Source organism: Lathyrus oleraceus, chromosome 2, assembly GCF_024323335.1.
Source record: "Lathyrus oleraceus cultivar Zhongwan6 chromosome 2, CAAS_Psat_ZW6_1.0, whole genome shotgun sequence".
Taxonomy (NCBI): domain Eukaryota; kingdom Viridiplantae; phylum Streptophyta; class Magnoliopsida; order Fabales; family Fabaceae; genus Lathyrus; species Lathyrus oleraceus.
This window is the reverse complement of record NC_066580.1, coordinates 145,459,886-145,475,239: the sequence shown is the minus strand read 5'-3', so window position 1 is coordinate 145,475,239 and position 15,354 is coordinate 145,459,886. Positions and strand designations below refer to the sequence as shown.

At 34.5% G+C, this 15,354-nt stretch overlaps 2 protein-coding genes across 3 annotated transcripts; one reads left to right on the top strand and one right to left on the bottom strand.

The window, feature by feature from the left end:
* The first annotated feature begins 669 nt into the window (after nucleotides 1–669).
* LOC127118559 (potassium transporter 7) lies at nucleotides 670–7,294 on the top strand. 2 transcript variants are annotated; one of them, XM_051048772.1, is made up of 10 exons: nucleotides 673–1,207; nucleotides 2,291–2,519; nucleotides 2,635–2,883; nucleotides 3,087–3,137; nucleotides 3,450–3,710; nucleotides 4,546–4,598; nucleotides 4,698–4,812; nucleotides 4,922–5,176; nucleotides 5,545–6,067; nucleotides 6,326–7,294. In XM_051048772.1, exons 1-10 carry the CDS (start codon nucleotides 929–931, stop codon nucleotides 6,858–6,860), a joined length of 2,550 nt encoding a protein of 849 aa, XP_050904729.1. In that variant the 5' UTR covers nucleotides 673–928; the 3' UTR covers nucleotides 6,861–7,294. The 2 variants fall into 2 exon arrangements, with proteins under 2 accessions (XP_050904728.1, XP_050904729.1); XM_051048771.1 differs by having other exon boundaries at nucleotides 670–1,207; nucleotides 4,546–4,812.
* Nucleotides 7,295–7,426: 132 nt separating this feature from the next.
* Nucleotides 7,427–9,106, bottom strand: LOC127118564 (alternative oxidase 3, mitochondrial). The gene is made up of 4 exons (XM_051048776.1): nucleotides 8,663–9,106; nucleotides 8,446–8,574; nucleotides 7,810–8,298; nucleotides 7,427–7,596 (listed from the first exon to the last, which is right to left on the bottom strand). Exons 1-4 carry the CDS (start codon nucleotides 8,951–8,953, stop codon nucleotides 7,537–7,539), a joined length of 969 nt encoding a protein of 322 aa, XP_050904733.1. The 5' UTR covers nucleotides 8,954–9,106; the 3' UTR covers nucleotides 7,427–7,536.
* Between the last annotated feature and the right edge of the window lie 6,248 nt (nucleotides 9,107–15,354).

The window sequence follows — 15,354 nt, the reverse complement described above, 5'->3', positions numbered from 1 at the left end:
TAGACTAGATGATACCGTCAAATGTACGTAAATGCTACTTCCTAATTTTGACATCATGCAAAACATATATAAACGGAAGAATGCACTCACATTGATAGTGTTAATTTTATTTTTTACAAACCTCCCGATATAAACTATCAGAGTTTTAAAAATTCAGTAAAAATATATTGGACTTTTAAAAATATGGTAAAAACTAATACGAAGTTTTAAAAATGTAGTAAAAATGTAAAAAATTACTCTGTATCAGTAAAAAAATTACTAATTTTTTTTAATGTACTATAAAATATTTTAAAAATTACTTTTTTTTAGAGAAAATTATTTTGACCAACTATAATTTTAAGATAGATAAATAATTAAAAAGAAACGTGTCAATGCAAAAATTAGAATTACCCTATCAAATTTTCATGGTGGCAGGACAAAATTTCTGAGTTCATTATAACTAAGACCTTTTTAGACGTATTCAAAAATATTTAAAAATTTTCTTTGATTTCAAAAATAAATAAATGTGGACCAAATTTATTTGATTCCTTTTATATATATATATTCTAAATTCAATTCCGTTTATCGAATTATCCATTGCTTTTTATTAAATATACCTTAAATGGATGATTTACTTTTTCCTGTTTTTTTCTCTTTTCAAAAAGATTCCTAGGCAAATCCCATGCTTTGCCACGTGAAAATTCACATTTCACAATTCACAATTATCATCAAACATACCCCAACTTAACACACACGCATACCGAAAGAGAGTGTTGAAAAAAAAAACTGAAAAATAGTGCAAATGGCCAAGGGCCCCTGGTATTGCAGTTGTTGAATCCAAACAAATATTATTCTATGGTAAACAATTTCAGTTACGATTCTGCTTCTATACAATCCTCCATTCATCTTCTTCTCCTTTCTTCTATTCTATTATTCTATTCAATTTTCAATGGAAAACCCTAGAAACGGTTTTTTGATGGATGAAGATGAAGAAGATCCCGGGAGTGCATTATCCGTTGACTCAACCGAATCAAGATGGGTTTTCCAGGAAGACGAAGATCCCTCTGAGATCGACGAATACGATGCTTCTGATCTGCGCCACCAATCTATGTTCGATTCAGAAGACGAAGATAATGCTGACCACAGGCTTATTCGTACTGGTCCACGAGTTGATTCGTTTGATGTTGAAGCTCTTGAGGTTCCTGGTGCGCATACACATCACTATGAGGTGACTTTTGCTTGCTTTTTTACATTCATTGATTATGGACAATTATGAATTGATTTTCAGTATTTGTTACTGATTTAATTGTATTGTTTCTGTAGTAGTATTTGTACTGTATTCTTTAGGTGTATGTTTGGTTCCACTTTGGAGGATACAAAATTGATTATAGAGTTGTAGAATTGATTTTGACTCCATAACTTAGCACGTGTTTGATTCTGCTGTGCTGTGAAAAATTAATTCTGAGTGAATTAATTCTGTAAAATTGATTTTGACTAAAAGTGAATAGAAGGTAAAGTGATTTATGGTTGGATTTGCAAAAGTGAGATGAAGAATAAATTCAAGTGATATGATACCTTTAAACTCAAAAGCTACAAATCTTACCTTCAAGTAGAGTAAATTCTGAAAAGCATAATCAATTCTACAATTGATTTTTAGCCTTGAATTTATTTTCAATTCACTTTGCTTTAATATATATCCAAACAAGAATCACTTCATATTCAACTCATTTTTAGTCTGAATTAGTTTTACATAATCAATTCATTAAAATTATTGGGTTATGACAGAACCAAACACACATAAGATTTATTATATAGATGTGATGTGAATTCCATTAGAATGTGTATGGTTTTAGAGTTGAGATTCAACTCATTTTTAGTTCGAAGTAGTTTTACATAATCAATTCATTAAAATTATCGTGTCACCTCAGAACCAAACACTCATAAGATTTATTGTATAGCTGAGATCTGAATTCTGTTAGAATGTGTATGGTTTTAGAGTAGAGAGAGGGCCAAAAGTGAGCCCAAACACATAAACTTGACTTTGACATGTTTGGGCGATGTCGATTGGAATTGATGTTGTCTCTAGAATTGATTCTAACTTGAAACTAGGATTTGTAGTTCTAGACATAAAACGTGGATTTTGCACTCAAATTCATTATTCAACTTATTTTTAGGTGAATGTATCATCCATACATAGTCATAAACCACTTCACAATTAACTCTTTTAACAGAAAACAAGTTTACAAAATCATTTTGTCAATTTGAGTTTGTTTTCTGTATCTGCTTTCTTCACCGTGTTGTGCTGTTGCAGGATATGACCGCAGGAAAGAAAATTGTGTTGGCTTTTCAAACTCTTGGTGTTGTCTTTGGTGATGTTGGAACAAGTCCATTATATACCTTCGGTGTTATGTTTAGAAAGGCTCCTATTAAAGACAATGAAGATATTCTTGGGGCATTATCACTTGTCTTGTACACTTTAATCTTGATTCCTTTGCTCAAGTATGTTTTTGTTGTTCTTTGGGCAAATGACGACGGTGAAGGTATGGTGGTGAATTGTGTTTTAAAGAAAGCTAAAATATTCACTCCTATTTCTCTTTTCTCCTCATATGTTTTGTCCTCGATCGGGTTTATTTAATTATTTTGAAATCACTGCAGGTGGTACATTTGCATTGTATTCCTTGATTTGTCGTAATGCTAAGGTGAATCTTCTTCCCAATCAGTTGCCATCAGATGCCCGTATATCAGGCTTTAGGCTAAAGGTGCCGTCCCCTGAGCTTGAAAGGTCTTTAAAAATTAAGGAAAGGCTAGAGTCTTCTTCGAATCTAAAGAAGATTCTACTTTTATTAGTTCTTGCTGGTACTTCTATGGTCATAGCTAATGGGGTTGTTACACCAGCAATGTCAGGTTACTTACTGCTCTAGTATTCTGTATTTTGTAGCTTCTACGGAAATGCTTTTGTAAGTGCGTCTGGAGTTTGGAGTTTGGATTGATACTAATATTATGCTGTAGTCACATCTCGTTGCTTGTGTTCATGGCCAGCTGTTGTTTTCAATAACCTCTTGATTACTTCATACTAGTTCTTACTTCATAAAATTTTCTTCTTGCAGTACTATCATCTGTTAATGGCTTGAAAATTGGTGTAGATGCCATTAATCAAGGTACCGTGTTAACAACCTATTAACAAACTCTTGTCTGTAATAGTTATTAATACCTGCATTTGATATTACCCATAGACACATCCTGAGAACATAGCTTCTATCTTTCATTCTCCTTTGAAATAAAAAATTGTTGCTTCTCCATTAATAGTTATAGTTTTCAAGGTACTATAATTCAGTCTAAGTGTGCGCGGGATGTCGTTCTATAGTTTGGGCTACTCTGGTGGAAACTGGGAAAAATTGGCTAAATATTTCAATTTTAGAATCACTAATGAAGTTGTATTAATTTTTTCTACTTCTTCCGTGATTATGCAGATCAAGTGGTGATGATTTCTGTTGCTTGCCTTGTCGTTTTGTTTAGTGTACAGAAGTATGGAACAAGTAAAGCTGGGCTTGCTGTAGGACCTGCATTGTTTTTATGGTTTTGTTCTCTTGCGGGCATTGGTGTATACAATCTTGTCAAATATGACAGCAGTGTCTTAAGGGCTTTTAATCCCATTCACATCTATTATTTCTTTGCAAGGAATTCAACTAAAGCATGGTATTCTCTTGGGGGCTGTCTTCTGTGTGCAACTGGTAAACACATATGCAGGATCATTGATATTGTAGATGTGATATATATATATTCTCTCTTGTCGTGTATATTTTGATTCTATTTATGTTTCTGTTGTTCTCTATTTTTAAATCAATGCCCTGGTAGCAATTACAATGACTAATATTGATTTCCTCTAATTACTATCAGAGGTTTAATCAAATGCCTACTGGCATCTATCATGACTTCATGATTCTGAATAAAATGCCCTGTGTTCAATGAATAGTGTTTAATATATATATATTCCCATGAGTTGGCTGTATTAGTAGGATTAGATACTGCCGGTAAAGTTGTAGTTTTGATTCTAGTCGGGGGTCTTTTGTTGAATGTCATATGTAAGTACCATTGTAAGCTTTTGACGAGGCTTATGGCATGCAGACCTTGTAGCCAGACAAACTCCCCCTGAGGATGTGTTTTAGATTGTTTGAAATAGGATGAAATATAATGAAATCTTATGGATCACATTACATACTATTTCATCCACCATCTCTATTTTTCTCTGCTTTTCTTGGGTTATGCTATTTATTAATCTTGTTGTCAACCGGTCCACTTTTTAAACAATAGAATGAAAACTTTACTCTGTTTTCATACAAAAATATCCGGACAATTGTATGGAAATTTACTTCATTCCACTCCACTCTAATCCATCCCATTCTACCCCACTATTAAATATTTAACTAAACATGGACTAAATTTTTGTACACCAAATAAAAATATTTTAATATTGTGATGTGGTAAATATGCAATTTACATTTAACTATTTCTGGCATGTACAAATCTTTCCACTATCAATTAACATTGTTATTGGATATGTTACAGGCTCTGAAGCCATGTTTGCAGATCTTTGCTACTTTTCTGTTCGAGCAGTTCAGGTAATTAATCATCTATCACGGCTTCTGGTTGGATTTCTTTTATTTCTTTGGTCAATATCAAATTACACATTGATGAAACTGATGCTGGTTTGTTTGCAGCTTACATTTGTGTTCCTTGTTTTGCCATGCCTATTGTTGGGTTATTTGGGTCAAGCTGCATACCTTATGGAACACCACGCTGATGCCGGCGAGGCCTTTTTTTCTTCTATTCCAAGTAGGTGTCAGTGTGTGTCGGTGTGTATGTATATATTTGTGTTTTGCATTCCTGACAATGTCTCTACACTTCACATAAACTTTGGTGTAATACTGTTCTTTGTCTGTAGGTGGTGTATTCTGGCCAACTTTTCTCATTGCTAATATTGCTGCACTTATTGCAAGTCGGACTATGACAACAGCTACATTTTCTTGCATAAAACAGTCAACTGCTCTTGGTTGTTTCCCGCGTCTTAAAATCGTTCACACTTCTCGGAAGTTTATGGGTCAAATCTACATTCCTGTCATAAACTGGTTCCTGTTGGCTGTTTCTGTGGTGTTTGTCTGCTCTATATCCAGCATTGATGAGATTGGAAATGCATATGGTAATTATTTTATTTCAAAATCTTTATTTTATCTCCATGGATTTTTCAAATTTATCAGCCACATACACATGCATTAGATATTTGTCAAAATGTAAGTGTTGCCACAAATTTAGTGGGATTGACTATGTAGAACAGGTTTTTGAGAAGCTTATGGTGCTGCTATTAGTTAGAAAACACTGAAATTCTCTCAATATTTCTCTTTGGATGTCGTTAACTAGTGGAAGAATAGTAATATTGGAGGCAGAGCCTTGTTTAAGAGGACCCAATTCTTTGGTTCTACCTTCAGTATTGTTGTAATATATCATATATATTATTAACATAACATAAAAGAGTATTTGTTTTCAGCCTGTTCCTTTGGCATCTTTCAGGCATTGCTGAGCTGGGGGTAATGATGATGACCACCATTTTAGTCACTCTTGTCATGCTTCTTATATGGCAGATGCACATCGTCGTAGTGCTGAGTTTCCTGGTAGTCTTCTTGGGTTTGGAGTTAGTTTTCTTTTCATCCGTTTTGTGGGGCATAGCAGATGGAAGTTGGATTATATTGGTCTTTGCTGCAATAATGTTTTTTATAATGTTCGTCTGGAACTATGGAAGCAAGCTCAAGTATGAAACTGAAGTCAAGCAAAAGCTATCAATGGATTTAATGCGAGAATTGGGCTGCAATCTTGGGACAATACGAGCTCCTGGAATTGGTCTACTTTATAATGAGTTGGTCAAAGGAATTCCAGGAATTTTTGGGCATTTTCTAACTACACTTCCAGCAATACACTCCATGGTTATATTTGTGAGTATCAAGTTTGTTCCAGTTGCTATGGTGCCTCAAAATGAAAGGTTTCTATTTCGACGAGTCTGCCAGAGAAGCTATCATTTATTTCGTTGTATTGCCAGGTAACAAGTGCTACAAGTGCATAATACTTTTTAGTAACAGGCTAAAAATGCTATAGCTTCAAATAAATATTTCAAAGGAATAGGTTAGTGATGTAATATTGGGAAAATTTACAGAGTTATTAGCCACTCTTTTGGGTAGTCTGTTGGTTCATGAAAAGACAGTATTTTTTATCTGAGACTATCGTGTTTAGCAATTTTCTCTTGTCATTAAAATATTTTGTTATCTTATGTCTGATCTGAACATTCATATCCCAACAGGTATGGTTACAAAGATGTTCGCAAAGAAAATCACCAAGCTTTTGAACAGCTTTTAATGGAGAGTTTAGAGAAGTTTATACGCCGTGAGGCACAGGAGAGATCACTTGAAAGTGATGGGGATGAGGATACTGATTTAGAAGATGAGTACTCTTGTTCTAGAGTTCTCATACATCCAAATGGGAGTGTTTACTCACTCGGTGTTCCTCTTCTAGCTGATTTTAATGAAACCTTCATGCCTACTTTTGAACCTAGCACGTCAGAGGATGCACATCCTTCGTCGCCCAAACCCTCTGCGCTCGATGCAGAGCAGGTTCTAGAAAGAGAGTTATCTTTTATACGTACGGCTAAAGAATCTGGAGTGGTTTATCTTCTTGGTCATGGAGATATAAGGGCAAGAAAAGAGTCATGGTTTATGAAGAAGCTAGTTATAAACTATTTTTATGCCTTTCTTAGAAAGAATTGCAGAAGGGGGATCACAAATTTAAGCGTACCACATTCGCATCTAATGCAGGTTGGAATGACTTACATGGTTTGACACTTTGGCCATCATTTTGCAGCCCAATAAAAGTTATGAAACAAGTGTCAGGTAAATCGGAACATTCACATCTTGGAAAGTCTCATTTTCGAGCGTGCTTAACTTGATCATCATTATTTGGATCCCCATACTGAACATCTTTCCAGCTCCACCTCTGGAAATTGTTTCAACTTTCCTTATGAGTCCGAGCATGCACCGCGGATATATGGAATTGAAATAGATTGAGAACAGAAATAGATAGATATATGTAGAAAAAGAATGATATATGTAAAATTATATTTATGAAAAAAAAATGCAAAAATGGCTGTGTACACATTTTGTGGATGTGCAAAATCCCCTATTTCAATATGGTAAACAGATTTTTGTACATGAGTACTTTATCTAGTATATGTATTTTTTCATTGAAATTAATTATTTGCTTGATTTCTTGTGAAGAGGCACTTTCTTAATTCAAATTTATGAGATTCTATTTCTTTTTTAAACATTACATTGTGCTTTTGATGCATTATAAGTGATACGAAAATTTATTGGTTAGGTGAGATATTGTGTATTGATAAACTTTCAGGTTAAAAAATGCACACTGAAAATACATTTTATTTATTGAACAGTTCAGGCACAACTTGAAAGTTTAGACGACAAAGACTAGAGCATAGAAAAAAAATAGACAAACAATGACTCAATGATAGCCAATAGGAGCTGGAGCCTCTTTCAATTCCTTTCCTTGATGATGAATATCCTACAAAAAAGAAAGAACACAACATTCAGAACAAATTAAACAAAATGGGATAAACATATTAACTTGCCGTTTTAATCTCTACAAAAAAAATTCTTTAAATTTCCTCTCCACATATTTATTTTGACCGATTTTAGTCTGGTAGAAACAAAAACAAAAGTTGATATATGTATTTATATGGAGGAAAACAGTTATAAATGATAAATTGATACTCACAGAAGCAAAGTGATTGACATCCCTATGATGAGCCTCATCAGCACGAATAACAGTAATAACATCCTTAAGAGTTGCATCCTTAGGAAGTCTCCAATAATCAATTGCAATAGCAGGAGCAGGTACATTTTCAACTTTACCACTTTCAATTGCATTTAAATGCTGTGTATATGAAATCACAGCCTCTTCCTCCAAATAACCAACAAACCTATGCGCTGTTTTCGGCGAGAGAATGTAAAACACAAAGAATGCATTGAAGAAAACACCTTGTGCTGTAATAACCAAAAGCCTCTCATGCCAACTTGGTTTCACAAGCTCAACCATTGTCATCAAATGCATCCTCTCGTTCTCCGCTTCTTCAAGTAACGCTTTGATCCAACCACCAGTGTGTTGAAATTTTCTCAGAGATTTCAAGTGTAAAAGCATCCCTGCTACCATTCCAGGGACACCTGCAATTGTTTCCAGCATCATTGCATGGCAACCATAGCGTTCCTACAACAATTATAACTCAAATGAATCAAACACATAACCGACAGTACTAAATAATTATACTCAAAATTAAACCACTAGTCTGTAACACAGATGACAAGTTTTACACTTTACTACAACAAAAATTATAGTTCAAATTCAAAGTTATACCTTGAAATACAAATCGGAGAGAACCCTTAGAAACTTGACAGATCTGAAAGCAAACTTGTCCGTAAATGTTTTTGGGACATGATGCTTTGTGACATCTATGGATACATCTGAGCTGTAACTTTCCCATGGCTGCGACAGACATCATATATAGAAAACAAAAACATGTCATATAAAACATCATCATGATATATCAAGTTACTCAAAGAAAAACTCTTACCATGAAACAATTCCATGGCCACTCAGTTCCATCTTCCTTGAGAAGCTTAGGCCTAGCGATCCCCCAGTAACTCGAAACGACGGCTTTGCTGTTCTTATTGTTGGTCTCGTTCTTGTTCTCCTCTGGCTGCTGATCCTTTTTCTCTGGCAGAGTAGACATCCTCTGCAAGTAGAAGCTTCCATACGTGCCGCCGCCGTGGTGGTGTCTCGGCTGAGCGATCGCTGCAGTGGAGAAGTTCCGACTTCTGCGGAGCAGAGCTTGTGTTGTTGACCTTACTAAAAAGTGTTTCATGATGAATATTTTTTAGTGTTTTTTTTTATGAAAGAATAGCTCAGTATTGGAGATTAATTTATAGTTATATAGTTTTCGTATTTGATTTTGTATTTGCTACAAGGTGAAGCAAAGAAGAAAGGTCGAAGAAGGCTTCACCAATATGTGGTGACTTTTGTTGGTTAATTACGTTGGTTAAATTAAAGAGTTTGAATAAGTGAGTGATTGATTAGTTGCCACAAAATTGGAATTGAAAATGTTCAGTCAACGTTGACGGTTTCTCCTGGCAGCCACGGATGCTTTCTTGACTATTCTCCTCCCTTGATTTTACTCTTTTATTTGATAATTACTACTATTTTGTTTTTGATTGGATTGATTATTACTTTCTTTAGCCTCATGCAACATCACTAAAGAAGAAGGAACCAAATATTTTTTTTTTGAATATTCTAAAGGATGGCTGTTTTTTTTTAATAAGCATAAATCATGTTATATACAAAGTCTTCGGAAACTCCAAGAAGAGGGTAGTAGCCATAGAAGAAAAATATGCATGTGTAAATTTGATTGACGATGTACAATTGTGTATTCTTAAAAATAATCTCAAGTCACATCTTTCACAAATTTAAAAAGTCAAGAATGCTATTTGTTTCACACATTCTCTATTAGATTAAAGTCTAAGGAAAAATTTCATAGTGTGTTGATTGAGTTAAACGTGTTTAGACATTGTGTGAGTTTCTTCAAGATACACGATCATCTTTAAACTTGAACCAAGAAATCTCATTGTTGTAGTCCTCAACGGTAAAAAATGAGTATGAGTAGTAGATAAAAGGTGTATTAGGGAAAAATTGTGTGTAACTTTTTATTTGTATCATATTGAAGATTCAATGTTGTGATTATGGTGCTTGGAGAATGACTTTCAACAAAGAGATTATTTGTAGTCCATTTAATAATTTTAAGGTATTAAGTATTGTCTGATTATTTATTTATTTGTAAAATATTGGAAGGCCGGACAAATTTTCAATGGTTTATCATTTTATGTTAAGCGTAAAGTAATGAGATCTCTCTCTCACACACACACAAACACACACCCCTTCTAGCATAGACTTGCATGACTTAGGATTTACTGCTTATTAGAATATCATGTTAATATATGTTATCTGCTTGTAATTTTATTATTATTTAAGTGTAGGTGTGTGATAGATCTAGTCATTTGAATATTCTATTTGAGAAGTATGATTGTATGAACTCTTTGTTACATATGTGACTTCATACATAAGATGACAGTGAATTATGGAGGTTTAAAAAATGATAGTTTAAAATAAAATTATTTTCTAAATAAGAGTTTGAAAATATTTTCTAAAAAACGTTTGGATATGCAATGAAAAATACAGATAAAGAAAATAAAGAGAAAGTAAAAAGTTAAGGTAAGAAAGATAACACCCGAGATTTATAGAGGTTTGATCTTAAAGAAGTGACAAACCTCTCTCACTAAGAAATGATCTTGAGAGTATCCAATAATGCTCGAGAGATTTTAGAAGGTTAAGCCAAGGAACCCCTTTATACAAGGAAAAATAAAATTTTAGGAAAACTTTCAATCAAACAACAAACAACAGAATAAAGTGGTTAGTCTTCACACCAAACAACGAGTAGAGCTTCGAGCAGTTAGTCCTAAGACAAACTGAGATTTTGCACAGGTTGATCTCGAACGAAATTGGAGTTTTAAGTCGACTATCCTCAGAACTGAATCAAAGTTTTACACAGGCTGACCACAAATGAATCGAGATTTTATACCAAGTTGATCTCGAACTTATTTAGCTTTTATACAAGGTTAAGTTCAAGAACTAATGTGAATAATTTTCTCTAGTAATTTTTCACAAACCGAAAATAAGAGTTTTTTCTCAAGTGACAGAGCTCACGAACCAAACAAAGACTAATCCTCCAAAGATATTTTATACATGTTTAGCTCCAAACCTAAACAATAACTTCCTATGGAAGAATAATTTCCTAGAGAGGAAAAAGAAATTTTGACAAATTTACAATAATTCCTTTCCTAGAACAACCTCATCACTAAACTCAAGAACGTTTCTCAAAGCACTATGACTAAAAATATATGAGAGAAAAATATAATTGAGAGAGAGAGAGAGAGCTGATATATCTAATGTTTATGGATGAGATGAAATGAAAGGGTAACCCTTTGTTTATAGGCCAAAGGATGGTTTAATTTAGGAAACAATACTTGGGCAAAATCAATGACCTATCGATTTAGAGCATGCAATAATAAAATATTTCTATCCAAATTGGAAGGTTTTGATAGAGAGATATTATCATTCATTAATACAGTATCATAATCGATTATGGACTTGTTTAGCCTTTATCTAATCGATTAGGCATTTGTTATAATAAATTAGATAATTCAAAAACTTGTCCTAATAAATCTGACAGTTCCCAATTCATCTGGTTAGGTTCCGAAAACATTTTTCGTGATTTCATTTGAAAAATATATGCTTAAAAAATAGTTTTAGGGGTGTGTGTGTGTGTGTGCGCGTGTGTGTATGTGTGTGTGTGGATGGGTGCATGTGCATGTGCATGTGCATGTGTGTGTGTGTGTGTGTGTGTGTGTGTGTGTGTGTGCGTGTTTGTGTGCGTGCGTGCATGCGTGTGTGTGTGTGTTGTGTGTGTGTGTGTGTGTGATTTAGCCATATTACTTACAAAAGCATCCTTGTGTTTTTATAAAAATCTTATCACTAAACTAGTCCCAATCAAGCGAGCTTTCATGCTTCCTCTCTTTTACACTGTGAAGCTTCAAGTCCTTTTGTCAGATATAAGAATCATATAAGAACTTAAGTTGAGTCTTCTTTGTAGATCAGGCTTGAGACATCTTCAAGTCAGATACAATTATCGAATGATATTACCGGTGATCATAAAACCCTAATTCTTTAGTTTGATTCAGAGGGATAATTTGATTAACCATCTTTAGTATCTTTGATTGCTTGAACTAGTTTTAGTACTTGATTTTCTTTATGCTTTGTCACCAAAAAATCACTTCAGAAGTTAACTTTAGGTATTGTCTGTTGGTGTAAGCCCTAGAGGCCAATACTTTTGGTACTTGTATCGAATTATTTATTAATAATAAAAGGCATTTTCTTTATTATGGTTGATTAATAAAGTCCCTAGAATAGATAGTCCGCTTAATGTATTAAGTGTGACTTAATCATGAGAACACATTAAACATAAGGGCACTGTTCTTAAAGTATCAGTAGTCGAGCTTTAATGTGAAGTGGGATAACATTAAAGCATTAAGACTATTATGTTTGTAGACTGATGATCACCTCTCATGGATCATGGATAAAGAGTTATCAAGTCTTAAACATAGGTATGAATATTAGGAGTAATATTTATACTGGATTGACCCGCTATGAGAATACTATATAGAAAGTTATGCAAAGTGTCATAAGTTATTCTCATGGTGATAATAGTGTATACCACTCTTCGACCTGAAACCACTATGGATCCTAGATGCAGAGTTGAGTGCTTTATTACTGATCCAACGTTATCCGTAACTGGATGACCATAAAGACAGTTGATGAGTACTCCACGAAGCATGCTGAGGGACATGAGTGTCCTAGATGGAATTTGCCAATCTTGCATAACAGGATAAATGTCTATGGGCCCAATATTGAACTGGACAAGGGTGACACGGTCTATACCTTGTGTTCAATATAGACATAAGGGCAAAGGGGTAATTATACACATAATTATTATCACAGGAGGTTTTGTCAGATCACATGACATTTTCGTGACTTGGGTAACAGTGATGTGTTGCTAGATACCGCTCACTGTTTATTATGTTAAATGCGTGATTTAATATAATTGCCAACGCCGCGAAAACCTATAGGGTCACACACAAAGGACGGATTGATGAGAGATAGAGTAACTAAGGAACACCGTAAGGAACGATGCACTTAAGTGGGAGACGAAATATGGTAAGGTACCAAATACTTAAGTGATTTTGGGCATATTATAAGATATGGGCCAAAATACACTTAAGTGGGCTTTTTAGCTTGAAGCCCACACAAGTGGTTCTATAAATAGAACCCCTTGGGTAGAAGCATTGTCACTCCAATCCACTCAGACAGAAATTCAAGTAGAGACTTGGAATTTTGTTTCCCTCTTTCTCTCACTCAAAGCCTTCATTCATAACAGCTAGCACTGCGATTGAAGGAATCCGTTCGTGTGGACTGAGTAGAGACGTTGTCATCATTCAACGTTCGTGATCGCCCCGTGGATCTGTATCAAAGGTTTTGATCATTATCAGAGATCTGCACCAAAGGTTTGAATCGCCACAAGAGGTAACGATTCTATCACTAATCATGCCCATTCGTAAGGATCACTAAATGGAGAAAATTTTAAATTCCGCTGCGCCTTGGATGGCAATTCTCCAACAGTGGTATCAGAGCCACTTACGAAACCATGAATCTGATATCTGTTTTTGTTCTGTAATAATATGATTAAGACAGAATGAATCAAAGGTTAAATTGAGATCGATCAAGTTACATATATGTGATATATGTAATCCTGATGCAAAATACATTATATATGATATAGTGTTCTCGTTTCGTTCATTCAAACCCTCAATGATTGTTTTCCTTTGAGCGATCAATGGTCATTTGCTTCTTGATCCGACATTAGTATGGTGAAGCAATGACGTGTTGATCAATCATACTGAATTAACAATCGAGATGTGTTTGACGGTCTGAAATTGGTGCATCAGAGTTAGTGACGGCACAAGGGTTGTGTTGTCAGAGAGTTATGCGATTGGGGTTTGAACGCACAAGAGTTGTGCTTCCTAAACACTTTTTGGAACAGTGTTAACCGGTTAACGCGTATGGTTAACCGGTTAACGCAATGCGAAATTAAAATTTTTAAGTTTTCAAACAGTGTTAACCGGTTAACGCATTTGGTTAACCGGTTAACGCAAGGCGGAAAACAGTTTTCCAAGACATTTTCAAACAGTGTTAACCGGTTAACGCATTTGGTTAACCTGTTAACGCAAGGCAGAAAACATGTTTTTTTTAATTTCAAACAGTGTTAATTGGTTAACGCATATGGTTAACCGGTTAACGCAAGGAAATTTTCACCCATTCGGCTAACTCAGTGCTTTAAAAGTGTCAAGTGTTGATACGAAAAGCGACATCGATTTTAAATGAATTGTTCATTAAAATGTGATGATCGGTCGTCAAAATTTAATTTGATTTTAATTAATTAAAGGAATTAATAATAATAATAATAATAATAAAGTGTTTATTATTGTCTTGTGGTGATCGGTTATGGCCTTAGTTTTCCTTTGTTTTGTTTTGGGTTTTTAAAATACGACCTGCGTGTCGTGCCTCTCTCTTAATCTCCCAAATGTAACTTCTTTTCTCATCTCACTCCCTCGTATGTAAAACGAGTTTCTTTCATGTAATGTAATGATATGAAGAAAGCAAAGAAGTCAGTGCCAAAGGAGGATAACCTTGAAGATCTTGCTTGGAGAAGCTTAGATCGTTGTAGGTTAGCTTAGGTTCTCTCATTGGCTTGGGAGAACAATTGCGATAGGGGCCATAACTGTTTCATTTTGTTTGTATGTATGTTGGTGCATGTGAATGTATGTTGATGCATGTGAGAGACGATTTATATGATAAACAAGCCGGTGAGATCAGAAAAATTGCAATTCCCTCAAAATAAATATTAAGTTTATGCTTTCCAAGTTTTAACACTCATCAAGACTAGTAATGGATAATGTAGGTTTCGCCTACGCGAGGTGCATGATCTATATATTAGTAAGGTGCGATGGGATAATTGTAATATCCAACTGTTAAAACAATGGGTCAAACTTAACTAAACAAATTATAATAAGATTATATATGTTTAGAAGCAAGAGTTAGGAATAATCCATATGATGGATTGGAATAAGGAGTTATTCACCCAACTGAAATTTTCGAGAGTTGTATGAGATACAATTGGAAGGAGTTCCTACCTAAAATAACCTAGTTTTGTGTAATCCGCCTACGCGGACTTAGAACGAAGTGAAATATGGATCTCGACCCACTAGAAAATCTTCCAACGGGATTTTCCGAATCAAATGATTAGGGTCATTTGTTTTGAATAAAATAGTGGGAGCATGTTTAATTAAAGGCCTAATTAAATATGTCAATGATACTTATATTTTCATTAATCCTTGTGTAGATTACCATGACAACAAACACCTCTAACAACATATTACGATCAAACCTTGACAAGGAAAAATTGTCTGGGACAAATTTTCTGGATTGGTACCGAGACATGAGGATTGTCCTCAAACATGATAAAGGGAAAGGCAAGGAAGTTGCCAAACCCAAACCCACTAGTGCTGCTTTGAAGCCTAGTGGAAGCATAGAAAAGGAAGG

What these genes read in the sequence shown, in the direction of transcription:
- LOC127118559 (XM_051048771.1), top strand. Translation starts at nt 929, where the DNA reads ATGGAAAACCCTAGAAACGGTTTTTTGATGGATGAAGATGAAGAAGAT. An exon ending in TGTAGATGCCATTAATCAAG is followed by an intron (nt 3,138 to 3,449) that starts GTACCGTGTTAA and finishes GTGATTATGCAG; the next exon opens with ATCAAGTGGTGATGATTTCT. An exon ending in TGAGATTGGAAATGCATATG is followed by an intron (nt 5,177 to 5,544) that starts GTAATTATTTTA and finishes GGCATCTTTCAG; the next exon opens with GCATTGCTGAGCTGGGGGTA.
- LOC127118564 (XM_051048776.1), bottom strand. Translation starts at nt 8,953, where the DNA reads ATGAAACACTTTTTAGTAAGGTCAACAACACAAGCTCTGCTCCGCAGA. An exon ending in GGCCATGGAATTGTTTCATG is followed by an intron (nt 8,575 to 8,662) that starts GTAAGAGTTTTT and finishes TGTCTGTCGCAG; the next exon opens with CCATGGGAAAGTTACAGCTC. An exon ending in TCTCCGATTTGTATTTCAAG is followed by an intron (nt 8,299 to 8,445) that starts GTATAACTTTGA and finishes TAATTGTTGTAG; the next exon opens with GAACGCTATGGTTGCCATGC.